We start from the raw sequence: 17,996 nt of genomic DNA on the forward strand, positions 1-17,996 counted from the left end.
CGATCACAAATAATGATTATTTTATGATTTTTATTTTTCCCCCAAAAAAAAAAGATATTATTGAGTTTTATTTTTCCACTTAAAAATAATGATTATAGTAATATATAAATAATATATCATATATATATAAATAATTATTTATGAAATTGAAAAGGCCATACAGACGCAATCTACTGAAATTTTGACCTGAAAATTTTTGGACCTAATCATTTTATTAGGGTGTCGCTACCTCTGTACAGAATACGTCGGAAATCACGCTGGTATAGCTTCTGAGTACTTTGAATGATCACTATCCTTAAGTGAAAAATAAAACTCAGTAATCATTATTATCTTTGAGCGAAAAAATAAAAATCATCAAATAATCATTGTTTTTGATCGAAAAAATCAAAAAATCATGGAATAATTATTTAAATATTTGTCCATTTCAAAACCGCTTTCGACAACACGCGATGTCTGAATATGGTATCGCCCGGAAACTAATACCGCTGCTTAAAATAGGGTTGAGTTGCCTTAGCAAATTTAGACAAAGGAGTAAAGCACCTGGGTCTAGTGGGGATTGAGAACAAAACGAAGTATCTCTTGTCATCAAACGGACTGTCGGAGCATACACGTGTCAACACTCACGCCACTGTAGACAGTTATAAGTTCGAAAAAGTAAACGATTTCGTTTACTTAGAAACCAGAATTAACACCAAAAATAGTGTCAGCCTTGCAATGCAACGAAGAATAATTTTTTTCCGCCAAGTACTACTTTAAACTTAGTAGGCAACTGACCGTTTAGTTATTGATTCCCAACCGATTTCTTTTTTATATTTGGTAAAATTTTGTTTTTGTTAAGAAAATTTAAGTATGTCGATTTTGCTTACGAGAAATTGGATGAATTGGAGTGCAATGGGGTATAGTCATTGCGCTGTGTATGCAGTTACAGTTGTACGTCCATGCTCAATACCGACTCTTGCGTCCTCGTTCACGCACTCTGGGAACCGTTAGAAACCCATGTGCGAGATGCGGTAACCAACCCGGGTGGAGCCTTGGGTCACGGCAGAAAGAGAGGGAGCTTCAGTGGGGCCACTCCGACTTATTCGGCTGAAGGGCTCACTGAATTCTGCAGCGTCTGTTCACCAGTAGGCGCGGCTGCCTGTCTTGGCTGTCTGTCTTGGACCAAGCGCCTCCCTATATAAACGTGTATCTGGTTGCGAACCACCCCCGTCCCAGCAATGGGTTGTGCGCTGGGTTTGGGACCCGCCACGTAAAAACAGGCTGCAATGAAACAGAAAGGCCTCGGATGATATCCCCCCCCCCCCCCCCCCCCTTTTGATGACGACCACGGCAAACATTTAGAGGACTACGAATTGAGGGCCTGCACTTGGAATGTCCGGACCCTTAAAGAGGAAGGTGCCTCTGCCCGGCTAGTTGATGTCCTTGTAAAGACAAAAGCTGATCCAAGAAATGCGTTGGTCATGGCAAGACAAGCAGTGCCTGGGGCCTTGCGAAGCAGGGATGAAAAATGGAAATTTCAGATTGTACCTAATATCATAAAATATATGTACCTAAATGAGACAGATTGTACCTAAAAAAGTTATATAATTCATTTGTAGTTTTTTTTTTATAAATTTTATTTAAAACATGAATACAAAAGATGGATGTACTTTAAACATGGTTATGTTTTTTTTTTCAACTGAGCCTATATCTATGACTATAGTCTAATGGGAATCGGAGAAGCGTTGTTTTGTCTAACTTTGACTACTGAAAAATATTGGAGAAAAAGACAAAAAACACGCTTTGCGAAGTATACTTCTTTATCCAGCAACAACACGAAAAGTCTGCTAATTTATCGGATTCTTTTTAATAGGTGTAACAAGTCTATAGAAAATAATCAAATTGCCGTAAGTACCTTGGAAAGTATTTTAAAAATATTTCTAGAAATCAAAAACGAATATGGGTCAATAATAATAATTGTACCTAAAATCGACTGACTGTACCTAATGTACCTTTAAGTCATCAAACGTCGGAAAAAGGTACAATTGTACCTACTTTTTCATCCCTGTTGCGAAGTATACTACAGCTGCCATGTCGTTCGCCCTGGTGGACGAGCGTCCAGCCACAATCCGCATCAAAGCGAGATTCTTCAACATCTCGCTCATCTGCGCCCATGCCCCGACGGAAGAGAAGGACGAGATGTCCAAGGATCTCTTCTATTACCGCTTGGAGCGCACAGAAAGAAATTTCAGCCTCCACGACGATACGTCCGACAATGGAATGAGGCTCATCGACTTCGCCGGGGCCCGAAAAATGGTAGTATGTAGTACTAAAAGATCCATCAAGCTACATAGCTGTCTCCAGATCGAAACGCGAGAAGCCAAGTCGATCATGTTGCGATAGACAGAAGGCATGCTTCCAGTGTTTTGGACGTACGTACACTCCGAGGCCCAAACATCGAATTATTGCAGCCAAGATACGCACCTTCCTCTGTACAGAAAAAATGTGCGCCCAAAAATGCAAGGAAAGCTTTACAATGAAAAGCTGCAATCACAACAGACAGCCAATGCATTCGCTACTAGGCTCTCACACCTGCTATCAGAGAGCACTCTTCACCAGACCGACATATGCGAGCAGTGGAACCACATTTCCCGCTCACTAGGTAGGTAACACCTGCGGATTTCAGCGAGCTCGAAAGATTAACTGATACTATGAGGAGTGTCAGGAAGCTGCAGAGAAAAAAGATTCCGCCTACAGGGCCACGCTGCGTTCGCGCGCTATGTGGGACCGCTATAGGGAACTGAAGAGGGAAGCGAGACGTATTTGCTGCAATAAGAAGAGAGAGGCCAAAATACTTGAAATGCTGGCCGACCGGAAGAATGCTCGAAAATTTTACCAGAGAGTTAGGCGATTTACAGAAGGTTTCAAGACCAGCAGGGCGTACTCCTGTAAGAACAACAATGGCGACTTAGTTACCGATGATCAAAACGTACTTAAATTATGGAGGGAACACTTTTCCATCCTACTAAATGGTAGCAGTACTGAAAGCTGTGGAGAAAACGAACCCGAGCTCCCAGTTGATGATGATGTAGTCGATATACCACCACCTGAATATGGCGAGGTACGAATAGCAATAGCGCACTTGAAAAACGAAAAGGCTGCTGGAGCTGAAAGCCTGCCAGCTCAGCTATTCAAGTACGGCAACGAGAAGATATCAGGTTCATGCCTATACTCTTTTGCAGAATATACTTTATTTACAAAGGAAATGTCGGCTTTAAAGAATAGGAAAACACAAGAAAGAAAACCCGCGAGTGCGAAAACACAAATCATAAATTGCTTGATCTTTATGCAAAATCTCAGCGTATAATGACAATAAAGTAAAAAGCAAGCAAAAAACATTAGTCGGAAGAGCCAAGGATAGTGAAATATGTGCAAACCACTCTCTCCAAAATTTTTTAAACGTTGAAAAGGAAAGGAAGGATTAGGGAAATATTTTTTATTTTGGACCCATTAAAGGACACCTGAATATAAGTCCGATCCAATTATCGTCTTAATGGCTAAAAAAAAATAATAACTAAAATTGGCACAATAAAGTCCCAAAATAATTATTTTGAAAACTTTAACAGGCCAATCGTTAAGGACATTATTCTTCTCTGTAAAAACGTTTCTTTGAGTTTTCGACAATATCTACATACATATATGTACGCACCGTAGTATCCCGCTGGTGCCCAAAACAGCCCAGAAATCATTCCCGTACTCAACAAAATGGGTAATAGAGAGCGAAAACTGGAACGTATTGGATCGTAAGTGTCTTCTTCTTCCTGCCCGAAACAGCCCGGACTTTTTCTCCGGTTAAAAATTGATAAAGTGTTCAAGTGCATATCAGCTGTTTTGTGTTTACATGTTGCCTGCATTTACATACTTGGTGCTTTTAAGGAATAGTGAATGGCCGGTTGATGTATTTTAAATCTTTATATGCTTAAAATCAAATTTTTGAAACCAAAATTCAATTTCCAGCTGTTTCTCAAATTCTGGGCACGAAATATGCTTTTTTGCGTTCACGTACTTCTGAATTTTGTTCCACTTTTGAGAGCAAACTTTTCGCTTATTCTCTAATTACCGGATCCGGTACGGATTGTTAGGGAAAGAACCTATTATGTAACTCTCAAAACATGTAAACTCAAAAGTAACTAAGTATTAGGAAGCCTGCTAAAAACAAAACAATTTACAAGCAGGGTAAAATAAAATGAATGAGTGAAGTGTATAATCATACCAGTATATTTTACTATGAATTACATATTTAGAACAAAGTAAACTAAAGAATTATAGAATCCAAACTGTCTTTGCATGCTTACATTAGTTCTTATTTCATACTTTGAATGACCGTGAAGAATGAGTAGCCCATTTTACAGGTTTTAAAAAATGAGTCCAAATGTATTCTCATCATACCTCCCGCCGACACGGTGACCTCATACAATGACAGCTCCACAAAAGTAATAAGATTACGACGAAATTCGCGCGGCTGTGTCAACCAGTTGCAGCGAAAGATAGCATACGATAGGGCATGGAATTCCGCCTGCACCAAACTGCCATAATAGCAACAGGGAAAAATCTCAATCATAATGGCCAAAATATGAAAAATATAATAGCCGTAAGCGAAGAGGTTATCAGCATAGAAAAGCATATAGATGAGACCTACAACAACATTTATGCCAACTGCGGTAAACTGCACCATGTAGCTGGACGAGATGATGCGCTCCACCTGCTTAGTTGTGCTACAAAGAACAAGTAGAAATGATAAATATGTGCTTTATGAAATTACACAAGTACCTCATTAGCAGTTTGTAGTCGTCAATGCAAAGCACTAGCGCCCTATAGCTGTCTTCCACGGTGTCGCCGTCGATGTCATGACCTATACGGGCCACGCGTCTGGCGAGCAGGTGCACATGCCCCGAGAGCAGACACAATACCAATGGGCCATAGGTATCGTTGGTAAGATTCTGTATGATTTCCATATTCAAACCGTATGCTTGAAACAGCATCACCAGCAAATATTTTCCGGTTGAGCTATGCCAGTCGACGATAACGTATGCCGGATATAATATTTTTCCAGTCCACAACGCAGAGAGCACTGCCATGATTGCCACTGAAAAGTACACTACAGTAAAAAAGCGCATCATAAAAATTGATCTCCTGCGTATGTGCGTAACGTAGTAGCGTATGTCCTCATCATTTTGGACGCGCTCATCCAATTGCTGCAGCATATCATTCACAAATAGAATTTCAGTTAGTTGTGGACGCAACAAGAAATGCTTAAATGTGCAAGCGATTGCGGAAATGCCAATGGCCAAGTTGATGAATATATTTTCCTTCCTTTCCGCAAAAGCTGCGCCCAAAAGAAGATGTACAGGAAAGGCAAATGTGACGAATGTAGTCACAAATGCATCGTACAAAGCGATGAGATACTTATTGTAGGTGGTTGTGAAGCCCAAAGTACGCCAAAAGAAGAATAATGAGCTGAAAATGTCAGCGGAATTAACTTTTGAGTCCATTGCGAGTGTTTCAAGAGGATGTACTGAATGAGAGAATTACGCAAAGACTATGAGCTATCATTTGGTGGGAGCTGAGATAATTAATGTCTAAGCAAAAATAGGGAAATTAATATTTATTTAGATAAGCGTGCATGCTTTCAAATTACCATGTCATTGTGTGTAATTAAAAAGCATAATTATTATTTTGTGTGGCAATTGAAATTATATGTTCGACACGTTTAAAATATCCAGGCAATTTGTATGTGATCAAGTGCTTGCGTGAACAGAAGCAAAATTTTACTAATTTATGAGGTAGGCTACCTTCCTATTACAGTAACGACCATAAGAAGGGCACCTGGGTAGTGAAACAAAAAAGCAAGATTTCTATTTCAATATTGTGATTGAGCTTTGCGGGACGATTGTGGTTTTTTTTTAAGGAGAAATGGAAAAGGCAACAAAGTTCAAGCGGTAGAACTTGTAGCTTACATTTCAGAGATAACCACATCTCCTCATCAGACTTCTTTTTCCATTTTTCCTAAAAAACATAATCGTGGTATAAAGCTCAATAACAATATGGAAATAAATGTTAATACGTAATACGGACAAAGCAACATATCTTTCAGACAATTCGAGCTCTAGGTAGGTTCGAGAACCTCACTGCAATGTGACTAATCTTCCCATGCGAGGCAGAAAGCAACGAATCTCCCACGAGATCCTCCCACTTATTCGGTTTAGGTATTCGTCTTTCTGTTCAGCTAGATATCTACTAAAGAAAATTGTGATGAAACGAATGTCGACGGGTTCTCGCCAATGCACGAAAAGAATATGGATAATGTTCATTAAATTGTAGACCGATTAGATTTTCATGCATCCCTAACAGGAGTAGGGTCTATCCAGTTGGAAGGGTTGAGTAGATCTTCTCCTATCTTCCCAATAAACACCAAAAAAGTATTTATCCAACCTTACAGAAATTCATAGTTCTCAAGTTGATATCAAACATCTTTCTCAAATTCATCTCTAACCGTCGCGCAGATACGTAAAAAGTGATAGAGAAACGAATTTTTAATTATCAAGTGAAAAACTAAAGCTATTTAAAGAGGAAAATTACCAATAAAAAGTAAATAATCTTCAAAGTATCCTTAAATAATCTTGAAATAAAATAAAACGCGAAGTGAATCAAGTGGAAAAATTACTGTCGGACTGTATAAAGTGAAGTGAATTATTGTAATACGATTTTGCTTAACTACATAATACAAAAGGAGTAATAAAATCAAAAATTTATTTTTAAATTCATCTATGTATGTCGTTTCAATCAAAAATGTATAAAGTATTTTACTACTTCAATTTCAGTATTTCAATGATATGTTTGAGACCAATTGGAGAATTACATTGGAGTTGAAATTGAGAGCTAGCATTTTCTCAACTTGAGAAACAGTCCTTTTTTTATACAAAGACAAATGCCCTTTTTGTTGAGAACGCTATGATCCTCCACTTGAGGTACTGTTGAGAAACAGCGTTGGAGATTTGAGAAATACCTTAGTTCTCAATAGAACCTCAAGTTGAGCTCAAACATAAATGTTTGTTGGGTTATTTAGGCCAGACGTGTCGTGCTAGCGAACATGTGGATACGGAAGACCATTTTATATGCGGTAAAGTTATTTTGCAGCCAGAGTTTATAGTTAAATTTAGTTGGCTTGTGTTACTGAAAAAACCACAATATATTTCTTTGAAAGCATATTTAGACCCCACGCTTTTTACAAGCTTTTATTTAAATTGCTCTGTATGTATGCGTTTGTTAGGGGAAAATCATGCAATCAATTTTTGACCAACTTCCCGTTGACGTAGAGACTTGAAACTTCACAGTTGGCTCAGAATCCGATGACAATTCAATATGAAAGGTGGCGCAGGAGTCGAGATACACGCAAAAATGCAGAGCACGCATTTATAGTCCGATTTAGTTCATATTTAGAATGTACATTAACAACCTGAAAAGGAATAACTCCGTCTAAAATTTTGCCAATAGGTGGCGCACCAGTCGATATATTTGGTACTTAAGGTCCGAGTTCGTTCATATTTAGAAAACCTGCTTTAAAAATATTTGTCTTTACTGTTAACTTATTGAAAATGATATAGATTATTTTTCTGTTTATTATTTTACACTTCTATTTAATATTATTTTCTACCTTTAATGTACCATTAAAAAGTGTTTTCTCATTACTTATAGCCATGCCAATCGGTGTTGTTTTTTGTCAGGCACGTTTTAGCGGATTAAATTTTTTATTGGTATCAGTAAGTTGTTGTTCTATGTCTAATACTGTCATATAATTCAGAGGCCAAACAGAAGTACATATTTATATCTAAGCTTCAATATGGTCTTGTTCAGACTGCCCGTATATTTCGGTTTACTAAAACTAATTTAAATGACAAATATAAGATGCAATATTAAACAAGTTGAAATGTTTGAAAGCTTTAAAATTTTCTGAAATTTCCAAATTAATTTTTACTGAACTCCGACTCTCACATCTTTAATCTCAGTTCACTGCCAGTAGTGAACGAATTACTACAAACCGTGTTAGGAATAAATTCAATACCATTGGCCTGATTCATGTGTATGTCCCGATAAAGGAGGAGTACGCTAAGACCAAAGATAAATTCTATGAGCGTCTGTGAAAAGATTACGAGCGCTGCCTAAGTCACGATGCTAAAGTTGTGGCTGACGGCTTTAACGCAAGAGTAGGCAGAGGGAAGGGATATTTCGTCCAATAGTGGAAAAGCTCAGTATTATGAGAATACCTCCGACGACGGAACGGCACGAAATATTTTAACTAGTTAGTATAAAGCCACTTGAATTCACTCGGATCAAAGCACGAAAAACCAAACTGATCAGGTTGTGGTAGATGGAAGAAAATCCTCGAACGTTCTTGACGCGCGCTTCAGCCAAAGTGCCAAAATCGACTCGCATCCTATTTCAGACAGCGCTATAAAATTATACAGCAAGGCAGGGCATGTAGAGATTTTAATGTAAAATGTATACTGGAATAGTTTTTTGACATTTTAGATCTCGAGCTAGCTACTATTTTCGTAGAGTTCTCCGCACTGAAGGATATAGCGAGCCAAAGAACTAGACAAAGGGGTGATGTGGTTTTATTAAGACACATATACTAGTCATTCTACTTAACACAGCTCAAAAGGGAGATTCATACTTGCACAAATATTATCAACGCCAAGCTATTAAGCTCCCCTTCCATCAAGGCTTATTAATGCCTTTCCCTGCAGCTGTTCGTTATTTAAAAATTCCCATATATTAGCGTTCAGGTTTAATGGCTTAATTATATAGTCTGTTAGGTAAACGTTAATTACTTTATACCTGAAACAAAATGAGGTGATGTAAACAAAACGCCTGATTTAATTATTGTTGCTAACACTGGTCAACCAATTAATAATAATACATAAACCAAACTCAATATGCCACTCATCACGCCCGTGGTGAGTGTATGGAGCGGAAGCTTTGTTAAACTCGGCCAAATTAGGTGGTTGCAGCGTCAACTAAGAAAAAGGAGGTTATTATAAACAAAAGGGAGACCGTTGTTTATGTTATTATCTGGAATCTATTAATACGCTAACATAAATTTTGTCTCCGTTCGTTTGGCGATTCTACCGAACCGATTTCAAAACCAAGAACACCGTTGCAAAGGCATTTTTCCGTAGATGAGTTTTTATGGTTTCACAATTTGTTGAAAATTACGGCCAAAACCGTCGTTTAAACATTTTGTATTTGTGTATAGATGTTGCTGCAACATGTTCAATTTGACATGTTTCGCCTGTTGTTTCACTACACATTTAAAATTAAGCTTTGAAATAAAGATAAATATGAAGATGAAGAAATAAATGATAACGATGAAGTAAAAAAAAAGGAACGCAAAAGTGAAGATAAAGACGAAAATGGAGACAACGACAGATACATAAGAATTAGGGTAACTGAAAGGGTAAGAACATTTCTTGAATTTATGAAGTGAAACTTCTTTAACGGCAGTTGGTTGGTTGGGAGTAAATTGTCAAATTCAAGGGGAATAATGCACATGGAAATGGTTCTCAGCAGTTAAACAATAAAAGCACTAAGCAATAAAAACAATAAAAACAATAAGCAAGAAAAACAAAAACAAAGATGCCTAGAGGTACAGGCAAAAAGAGTAAATTTAAACACTTTAAGGTAAAGGTGAGAGGAATATGCAAAAATAAAGATAAATATGAAGACAAGGATGAGGATGAAGATCGATATTGTTATCGATATAAAACTCGATATTTTTATCGATATAATAATCGATATTGCTATCGATAAAATAATCGATATTATTATCGATACTGTTATTGATTAAATAACCGCTATTGCAATCGATATAATAATCAATATAATAATCGATATTGTTATCGATACAATAATGGATATTGTTATCGGTATAATAATCGATTAGGTAATTGATTTTGTTATAGATTTAGTATTTTTTATTTTGTTAACGATATGTACAATAAGCGATACTGATGATTGTTATATTTATCGATGATTTAATCGATTTTACAATCGTTGTATTTTTCTATATGTTTATGGATATTGTTATCGGTAGAAGATGAAGACCAAGGTAAATTTACCGATTTCAAAACCAAGAACACCGTTGGAAAGGTAATTTTCTGTAGATGAGGAGAGTTTTTATAGTTTCGAAATTGGTTGAAAATCGTCGTTTAAAAATTTCCATATTTGTGTATGGTTGTTTTTGCAACCTGTTCAATTAAGCTGTTTAGCAATTTTGTTTTACTTCGTATTTGAAATTAAACTTTGAAATAAAGATAAATATGAAGATGAAGAAACAAGTGATAACGATGAAGACAAAAAAAGGCACAAGAGAAGAAAGACGAAAATTGAGATAAAGGCGAAAATGGAGACAATGAGAAATACATAAGGATTAGGTTAACAGAGCTGAAATTTTCCTATAGGAAGCGAAATAAAATCAGCCATAAAGGTTACTGAAATTGATTGAACATCGAAGTTTATAATTATCGAAATTTATCCATGCTTATTAAGTTACCGCAACGTATCGAACTATTCAAACTGATCAATGTTTATTGAGTTGTCGAAATTTATAGACACAGAAACTTAGTTGTCCAAATTTACGGATAGTTATCGAGCTATAAAAACGTGTGGGATTAACGAAATTTGTCAAGTTAAAGAAATGTATTAAGTTATTTCATATTTATTGAATTACCATTATTTATAGACTTAACGAAATTTATCGAGTTGTAGTAATGCATGGAGTTCTTTCAACTTACAGAGTTATCGATAATTATTGATCTACTGAAATTGGTTGATTCATCGAATCGAAGTTTATGGCATTTTCAAAATATATCCATTAATCGAAATTTCAAGATTATATAAGCTTATCGATTTATCACTGCTTATCGAAATTATTGTGCTAATAGAGTACAGGGAACGGATTTTATGGAAATTGCCTTTTTTCTGCTAAAGAGATAGAGTATATTCGATTAAGAATGTCCATGATTCAGCTTTCCCTGATTCCATATATACACATTTGAAGTTGCCTTTTTTGCCTTTTTTAAGATATTTGCCTTTTTTTGCCTTTTTTAAGATATTTGCCTTTTTTTGCCTTTTCTACCTTTAAAAAAGTGATTATAGCATTTACAATTATTTTTTTTTAAGATTAAAAAATATTCACATGCCCATGCGGCTTATAGAAGCACAGGGACCTCTTGCCAAATTGGTGTTGAAAAAATTCAAAAATAATAAAATAAAATTGTAAAGGGCGAGGAAAGCGCTGTTATATCTGATAATATGAACGTTTCAAACGTTCCATATTTAAATTGGGCTCCATTTGTATCAACTTACGTCGAGCGCGCATTTAGTGCATTCAAGGCTTTTCTTCGCGAAAATCTAATGAAAATGCTGCCAGAAAACTTCAAAATGCATCCTGTGGTTACTACAACCATACAGATTAAAGTTTTATGAGTTAGAAACTCGAAAGGATAAAATAGTCAAAGATTCAAAGTACAAATTTTTCATATAATGAAACTAGTTCATAGTTTTTCTCTTTTTACTTGTAATATAAGCATTTCTAAAATAAATATATTTTTTTAATGTTCTTCGTATTTTCTGTCTTTTTTTAGTGCCTTATTTTGCTTTTTTTGCAATACCTTTTTTTTTTGCCTTTTCCTGCCTTTTTCGCTATTTTATTTTGCCTTTTCCAGCCTATTTCGTTACTTTATTTTGCCTTTTTTATAGGTTTTTAGGTCCTAAAAATCCGTTCCCTGGTAATGAGTTATCAAAATTTTTCGATAGCTTTCGAAAAATGTGGAGCTGACAAAAGTAAAAATTTTTAAAGGTATCCAAAGAATTTACATTTTTGAGTTATCGAAATTTATCGAGCCGTCGAATTTCACAGTTATTGAAATTGGTCGAGTTAACGAATTTTGTTGAGTTAACGGATTTTAGTGTTTTTGAAATTCATCGAACTATCGATATGTATCAAATCATTAATATATATCGATAAAGTGTAATGTATCGGGTCAATTCCAAGTCCTGCTGAAGTCCAAAGACCTTCTAAGATAAACAAATTTTAGTTTCGTCTTAGTTCCAAAGCAGAAGATGTTCCGGTAAGTTAATTTGTACCGTATAAGTTTTGCTACGTATTACGTTAGAAACCCTCTCCAAGGCTCCTAAAAACTAGAAAAACTGTCGAATTTCGACAGCAGCTGGCACTCTAGTTAGTATTAAAAATGTGTTGAACAGTGTCACAGCAAAACATTCGAATTTATAATTTGCAATAAAAGGCAGAACGAAAATAGCTCGAAAGCAAATATATTTTAACTTTTCTCAAAGGGCTTTTGAGGGCCTAAATTATTAGCTTATTCAATTATTCCTCGAAAATGGTCAAGTCGCCAAAATTCGCTGAGCCCATTGACACTGTAAGTCTATACCGCTTCTTCTGGGCATGTTGGCACGCACTTGGCATCTCAACCGAACACAATAAATACCTCTGTGGCTTCTACGATTTGTTCCTGAATATATTTGTGACAATTTTTAACCCGGCACACTTAATAGTGGGTCTCTTTCTAAATCCTACACCTGCGGACCTGTTTAAGAATCTGTCAATTACCATCACTTGCTTTGTCTGCAGCGTGAAACATTATTTGCTGCGGCGCAAATTGCCACAAATACGCGTTGTACAGTCGCTACTCGCCGATTTGGATAAGCGCGTGATGGATGCCGATGAGCGGGAATTCTACCATTGTGAACTCATTGTGGCTGCAAGGAATATTGTGAAATTATTTTCCATCGCCTATAGTGGCGCAAATATTGCAGCCATTTCAGCCACGCTATTGAGCAAGCAACGTCGACTTATGTATCCGGCGTGGTTGCCATTCAATTGGCAAGCTAACGCATTCACTTACTACGTAGCTGTGATGTACCAAATTGCTGGTGTCTCAATACAAATCGTGCAGAATTTGGCCAATGACATCTATCCGCCAATGAGCCTCTGCATTATAGCTGGACATTTGCACCTGCTGGCGTTGCGTATAGCCAAAGTGGGTGCCGACAACAAGAAGACGTTGAGGCAGCACAATCAAGTCTTGATCGAATGCATTGAAGATCATAAAAAGCTGGTGCGGTGAGTTACTGTTGGCTTTAAAAGAAGCGTCGCTGATTAATTTTTATCGACATTGCAGTATCTTCAGCCTGACGCAGGACACACTTTCGCTGCCACAGCTGACACAATTCATTTCAAGCGGGTTGAATATGTGCATAGTGCTGTTTTACTTGCTCTTCTATGTGGACAACTTTTTTGCCTATATTTATTATGCGGTTTACTTTGTTAGTATGGGCATTGAGTTGCTGCCGAGTTGCTATTATGGCAGCAAGTTGATTTATGAGTTCCACCAGCTGCCATCTGTCATCTTTCAATGTACCTGGCTGGGACAATCGCGCGAGTTTTATATGAACCAGCGCATCTTCATGGAACTTTCGCTCAAGACAATCACCCCAATGGCCGGTGGCGTTATCGGTATACAACTGAACTCTTTTTTGGGCACATGTAAGATGGCTTACTCGTTGTATACGGTGTGTAATAGAATGAAATAGATGAAGAGGCTGATAAACGGAAGAGATACTTCGTTCTCCGAGAACGAAAAATGACACTGAAGATGGCACAACGCCGAAACCGGTGTGTCTCCTAACCAAATTTGACAAGGGATGACGGAAAATCGTTCCACATTATATATCACAATTTTAGTTATTTAACTGAGGAGTGTCCTTGGATATAAGTAGTTCGATATACACGGAGAATTTTTTCCTTCACAAGACAAACAAATTATTATTATCAAGAAAATATAAGTTGAAAATAAACAAGAACATATTTTCTTGATTTAGGCTTGATATACACTAAAATAAATAACACAGGTACATAAGTATAAGTTGGGGCAAAACCGAGTTTTATATACAAGGTGCAACTATCAACTACCGTCGCTCCAGTTTTCTTTAAACTACTTAAACGTCTGTAACAGTCTTATTTATTGTTAAGCGATTGATGTAAGTATTAACACATTTGTTTATATCTACCTCGACTCCTTTAGGCTGTTACAAACAACCGTTATGCGAACAAAGTTATAATGCCCTGTGCACAAGTGCGCTCGGGTATAAAAACGTTTGTTCAAATAATGGAAATTATTTAATAAATTATTTCATCCTCCGTGAAAGGAATAACTATGTCATTTTCCTCGCGGCGCTCAAACAATCCGAATGGTCGAAAGGGCAATGGTTTGAGTCCTAGAGCAGGGGATTTATTTTTAAATATATTTTTATTTAATTTTTTTTTATTGTAATTTTTAAATTTTATTTTAATAAGAGAAAAAATATGTCATTTATTTGTTATGAAACGACGAGATATGTAGTTCAAGACTGCTTTAGCAGTCCGCAAGGGCTCGGTTCAAGCCCAATTTCCAACCAACATCAAAAACCAAACAGTTCAAGAACGCCCTACTTCAGAATTTGATTGAAGAACGCCCTATCTCAGCTTCCGATTCAAAACGCCCTATCTCAGCTTAGTTTCAATATATATTCGTTTGAGATAGGGCATTTTTGAACCGAATTCTGAGATAGGCCGTTCTTCAACCAAATTCTGAGATAGGGTGTTTTTCAATAAAATTCTGAAATAGGGCGTTCTTGAAAACTTGTTTGAGATAGGGCGTTTTCGAACTGGCCGCCGAGATAGGTCGATCTTCCACTAAGCAGTCGATATGTTCTTTCGAATAAACGCATAATATACCGAACATTTAGTCTGAGTTAATTTTTATAAATAAATAATTTTTTTGTTATGTTCATCAGATCTTTAATGTGAATGTCATCAGATCAGCACCGTGCATGTGCACTAAGGTTTTATTTTTTGAAGTTACGAACTTTTTTAGCGGTGCACGGTGGTTTGAGTTTTGAGGAAATGAAAAACCGACGCCATTTGAGATCTCTCTTCGTTCAAAAAGGGATGGACGAGTTTACTTGAAACATTTGCAATATTTATTAAGGTTTGTGAATAGTGTTGCCATCTGTTTAAAATATTAATCTCAATTTTGGCGTCTTAACGCCATGCGGGTTCACTAGTAGTATCTTGTTTATTGTGTACAAGTTTCAAATAAATCGATACATAAACGTCTGAGATATAGCGAGTTTAAATGAAAATTTCGCAAACATTTTTCGCTGTGAAAAATCAGGTTTTGTGGCTTTTTCGACATAAAGACATGCGCAAAAACTTGGTTAAAGTTAACTTTAAATGCATTTTTGAATAAACTATCGATTACAATTAGTTTGAAATTGCTTCTCTTTACTTAAATTTTATGTTTTTTACGCTGCCTGTTGTTTTCGCTGTTGTTGTCGCCCAAACTTTGCGAGAAGAATAACGGACCTGCGCATTGCGCAAGCTCTTATATATAAACCTTGCGTCGCAGTCACCTCCTCGTGGTGAGGTCTTGGAAATTTTACGGGTTAGCTGAGGCCTGCAAAATATTATACGTTCACGCAGGACTTTTGCTCTGCGAGAGAGTTTTTTTTAATAATGCAAACTAAAAAGAATTTCCTTTCAAGCTACGAGTATTTTACAACTGAAATGGTATTGGCGTAATAGCAAGTTTATAGTACAGCGAACGAAAATGTCCTACATTCGACCATTAACAACAATAGAGCTCCATAAATAAATTGAATTTCAAATGTGATTTCACCCAATTGCCAAGCAATCAAAAAAGCAACCACACTCTAAGATTGAAATAAAAGAACTGAATTGCAATGGCGAAAAAATGTAAATAATAATAGCGCAAGTTTACCTGCGGCGTAACTCGAAAATTCGAAACAATAGCGAACGTTAAATAAAAGCGGCAAGGTGCAACTGGAGAAGCGGAGAGGTAAATACGGAAAAGCTCTAAAACGTGTGATAATAGAACTCGTGAAAATTGCTATCAAATATTTATCTGAATTAAAATTTTTAGAATCCTAAAATAAGCACACACTTCTACATATTGATTTAAAAAGTCGGTATTGCATTTTACTAGCACAAACTTTTCTTAAAACTATAGGTATAACTAGAATAGTTACAATATTATTTTCTTTGTATCATTTTAAGTCATGCTCTTCAATACACACTTCGCAGAGTGCAGGACCGACGTATTCGGTTCACTGCTCTCAACACTATAATATACTCCTGGGTAATGCCATCTCAAGTGGGTCATAAATTTACCGGCGTTGGAATTTCCATGTGATTTTTCGCTCAAATCAAGCTCTACTGTTCTAAAATACAATACTAATGTTAGTGCCGTAGTAAGGATCTCATATTATTGCTCATAAGATTACGCATCTCTTGCCGATAGTATCGATACTATCGAATGGTGAAGCCCAAAACTATCGATACTATCGAATGGCCCAACTATCGAGAGTTTTGCAGCTCTAACTCCGGCTTCTCTCTTTCGCTAAACTGGCGAACTCGAAGTAATTGCTTTTCAATTAGGGCGTATCAAAATGAAATTATAAATAAATTAAATTGGTAAGGAGATCTTAGAATTTATTCATTTGCATTCATCCTTGACCTCCAAGAATCTTTTCTCGATATTTTAACGATACGTCACCGCCGGCAGCTTACGTAAAATTCAGAGCGATATCTACAAAATTGTCTGGCGAAATCCTAAAACTTTATTCTTCGAAAATTACAATTACATCGGAGTGACGAAAAATGCAAACAAAGGGTTTCAGAGAAAAAAGAAACGCCTCCTCATCGATATCAGCCATCTTGCCGACAAAAAAAAAATAAGGCTAAGCGTCAGCCATAGCATTGCCGTGGTGAAAGAGGAGCAATTTTTGCGCGAAGAGATCGCCGAAATGTGCAAACAACTCGAAGCACTCTACATTCGAAAAAGTTGGCCAAACGCATCGATTGACTATAGATGTGATTCTTCACATAGCCGCACGCGCTTTTCGGCAGAGGGGATCTGCCGTTACCAGGCTTCAAAAAGACTCGAGACACATTATAGTATAGATTGTACCAGTAGGCAATAATTTAATGTGAACACTGATGCAGAGCTTTTAACCTTCCTCCATCACGCATAAACAGTTGTATTTAATTTCAAGTTAGACCATCGAAACAAATGGCAACCATATGCTTTCGCTCGATTTCGGTTTGCGATGCAAAGTTATATGACGTTTTCCTGTCGTGGATGCTTCAAAGCCCTCCATTGAAAATGACTTTAGCCAATTCGGTTTATTAGTTGGACAAATAAGTGGCGGCAATTCGAGAATTATTCCAAACGCTGTAATATTTTCTGTTTACAGTGATTTGTGACGAATTATCTTACTTGTCGGTGGGGCAAAGATTTTCGACCCTCACCGAGTCTTATAAAGCATTGCAATTAGAGAAAGGTGAGGCCTTTAAATTTTAAGTACGAAAAAGTCAGGAGAATCCTAATTTGGTTTAGATCCGATCATTGGATCATGAAATATATATATATATATATATATATATATTCTTTTTAAGTCGTTTTTTTTTGCTAAAAATTACTTGTTTTAGTTAAATTTTTCCCGCACTTTTACTCACAGTTTTTATGAAACGTTGTTTAAACTGTTTTTCAGGATATGTAAGTATGTAGTCCTAATAAAATTCGAAAAGTGCACAAGCTATCGCCGCTAATGAAATATTTACGTTAGTACCTGCATTTAGCCAAACAAGCTGGCGAAACCGATTAGCCAAATTAATTTTGATAAAATTTCGATTTTGTGGTGCTGTTTATTGTTTAATTTTTGTTTGCGTAATGAATCGTTTGCGGGAGGCCAAAGGGATTGTGGCGCATTTGCTTTCTGCAAATATAAAATTATGTTGCTGCAATTACACTAACAAAAGCTGAAACGCTGAATAAATATACAGAATGGCTTGTTTACGCACGAATTATGAT

At 36.5% G+C, this 17,996-nt stretch overlaps 2 protein-coding genes across 2 annotated transcripts in view; one reads left to right on the forward strand and one right to left on the reverse strand.

Annotated features, from left to right (window-relative positions):
* The window catches only part of LOC118741804 (odorant receptor 33b-like), a 7,267-nt gene extending 1,736 nt beyond the window's left edge, over positions 1–5,531 (reverse strand). The window contains exons 1-2 of the mRNA XM_036473779.1: positions 4,804–5,531; positions 4,363–4,754 (exon numbers count right to left, since the gene is read on the reverse strand). Coding sequence (XP_036329672.1) covers positions 4,363–4,754; positions 4,804–5,531 — 1,120 coding nt within the window. The remainder of the gene's footprint in view (positions 1–4,362; positions 4,755–4,803) is intronic.
* A 6,912-nt stretch (positions 5,532–12,443) lies between these two features.
* Positions 12,444–13,669, forward strand: LOC118741805 (odorant receptor 33b-like). Its single transcript, XM_036473780.1, has 2 exons — positions 12,444–13,186; positions 13,245–13,669. The coding sequence occupies exons 1-2, from the start codon at positions 12,444–12,446 to the stop codon at positions 13,654–13,656; spliced, it is 1,155 nt and encodes a 384-aa protein (XP_036329673.1). The 3' UTR covers positions 13,657–13,669.
* The last annotated feature ends 4,327 nt before the right edge of the window (positions 13,670–17,996 follow it).

This window comes from Rhagoletis pomonella, unplaced genomic scaffold (genome assembly GCF_013731165.1).
Source record: "Rhagoletis pomonella isolate Grant_MI unplaced genomic scaffold, Rhpom_1.0 Rhpom_scaffold_00006, whole genome shotgun sequence".
NCBI lineage: Eukaryota > Metazoa > Arthropoda > Insecta > Diptera > Tephritidae > Rhagoletis > Rhagoletis pomonella.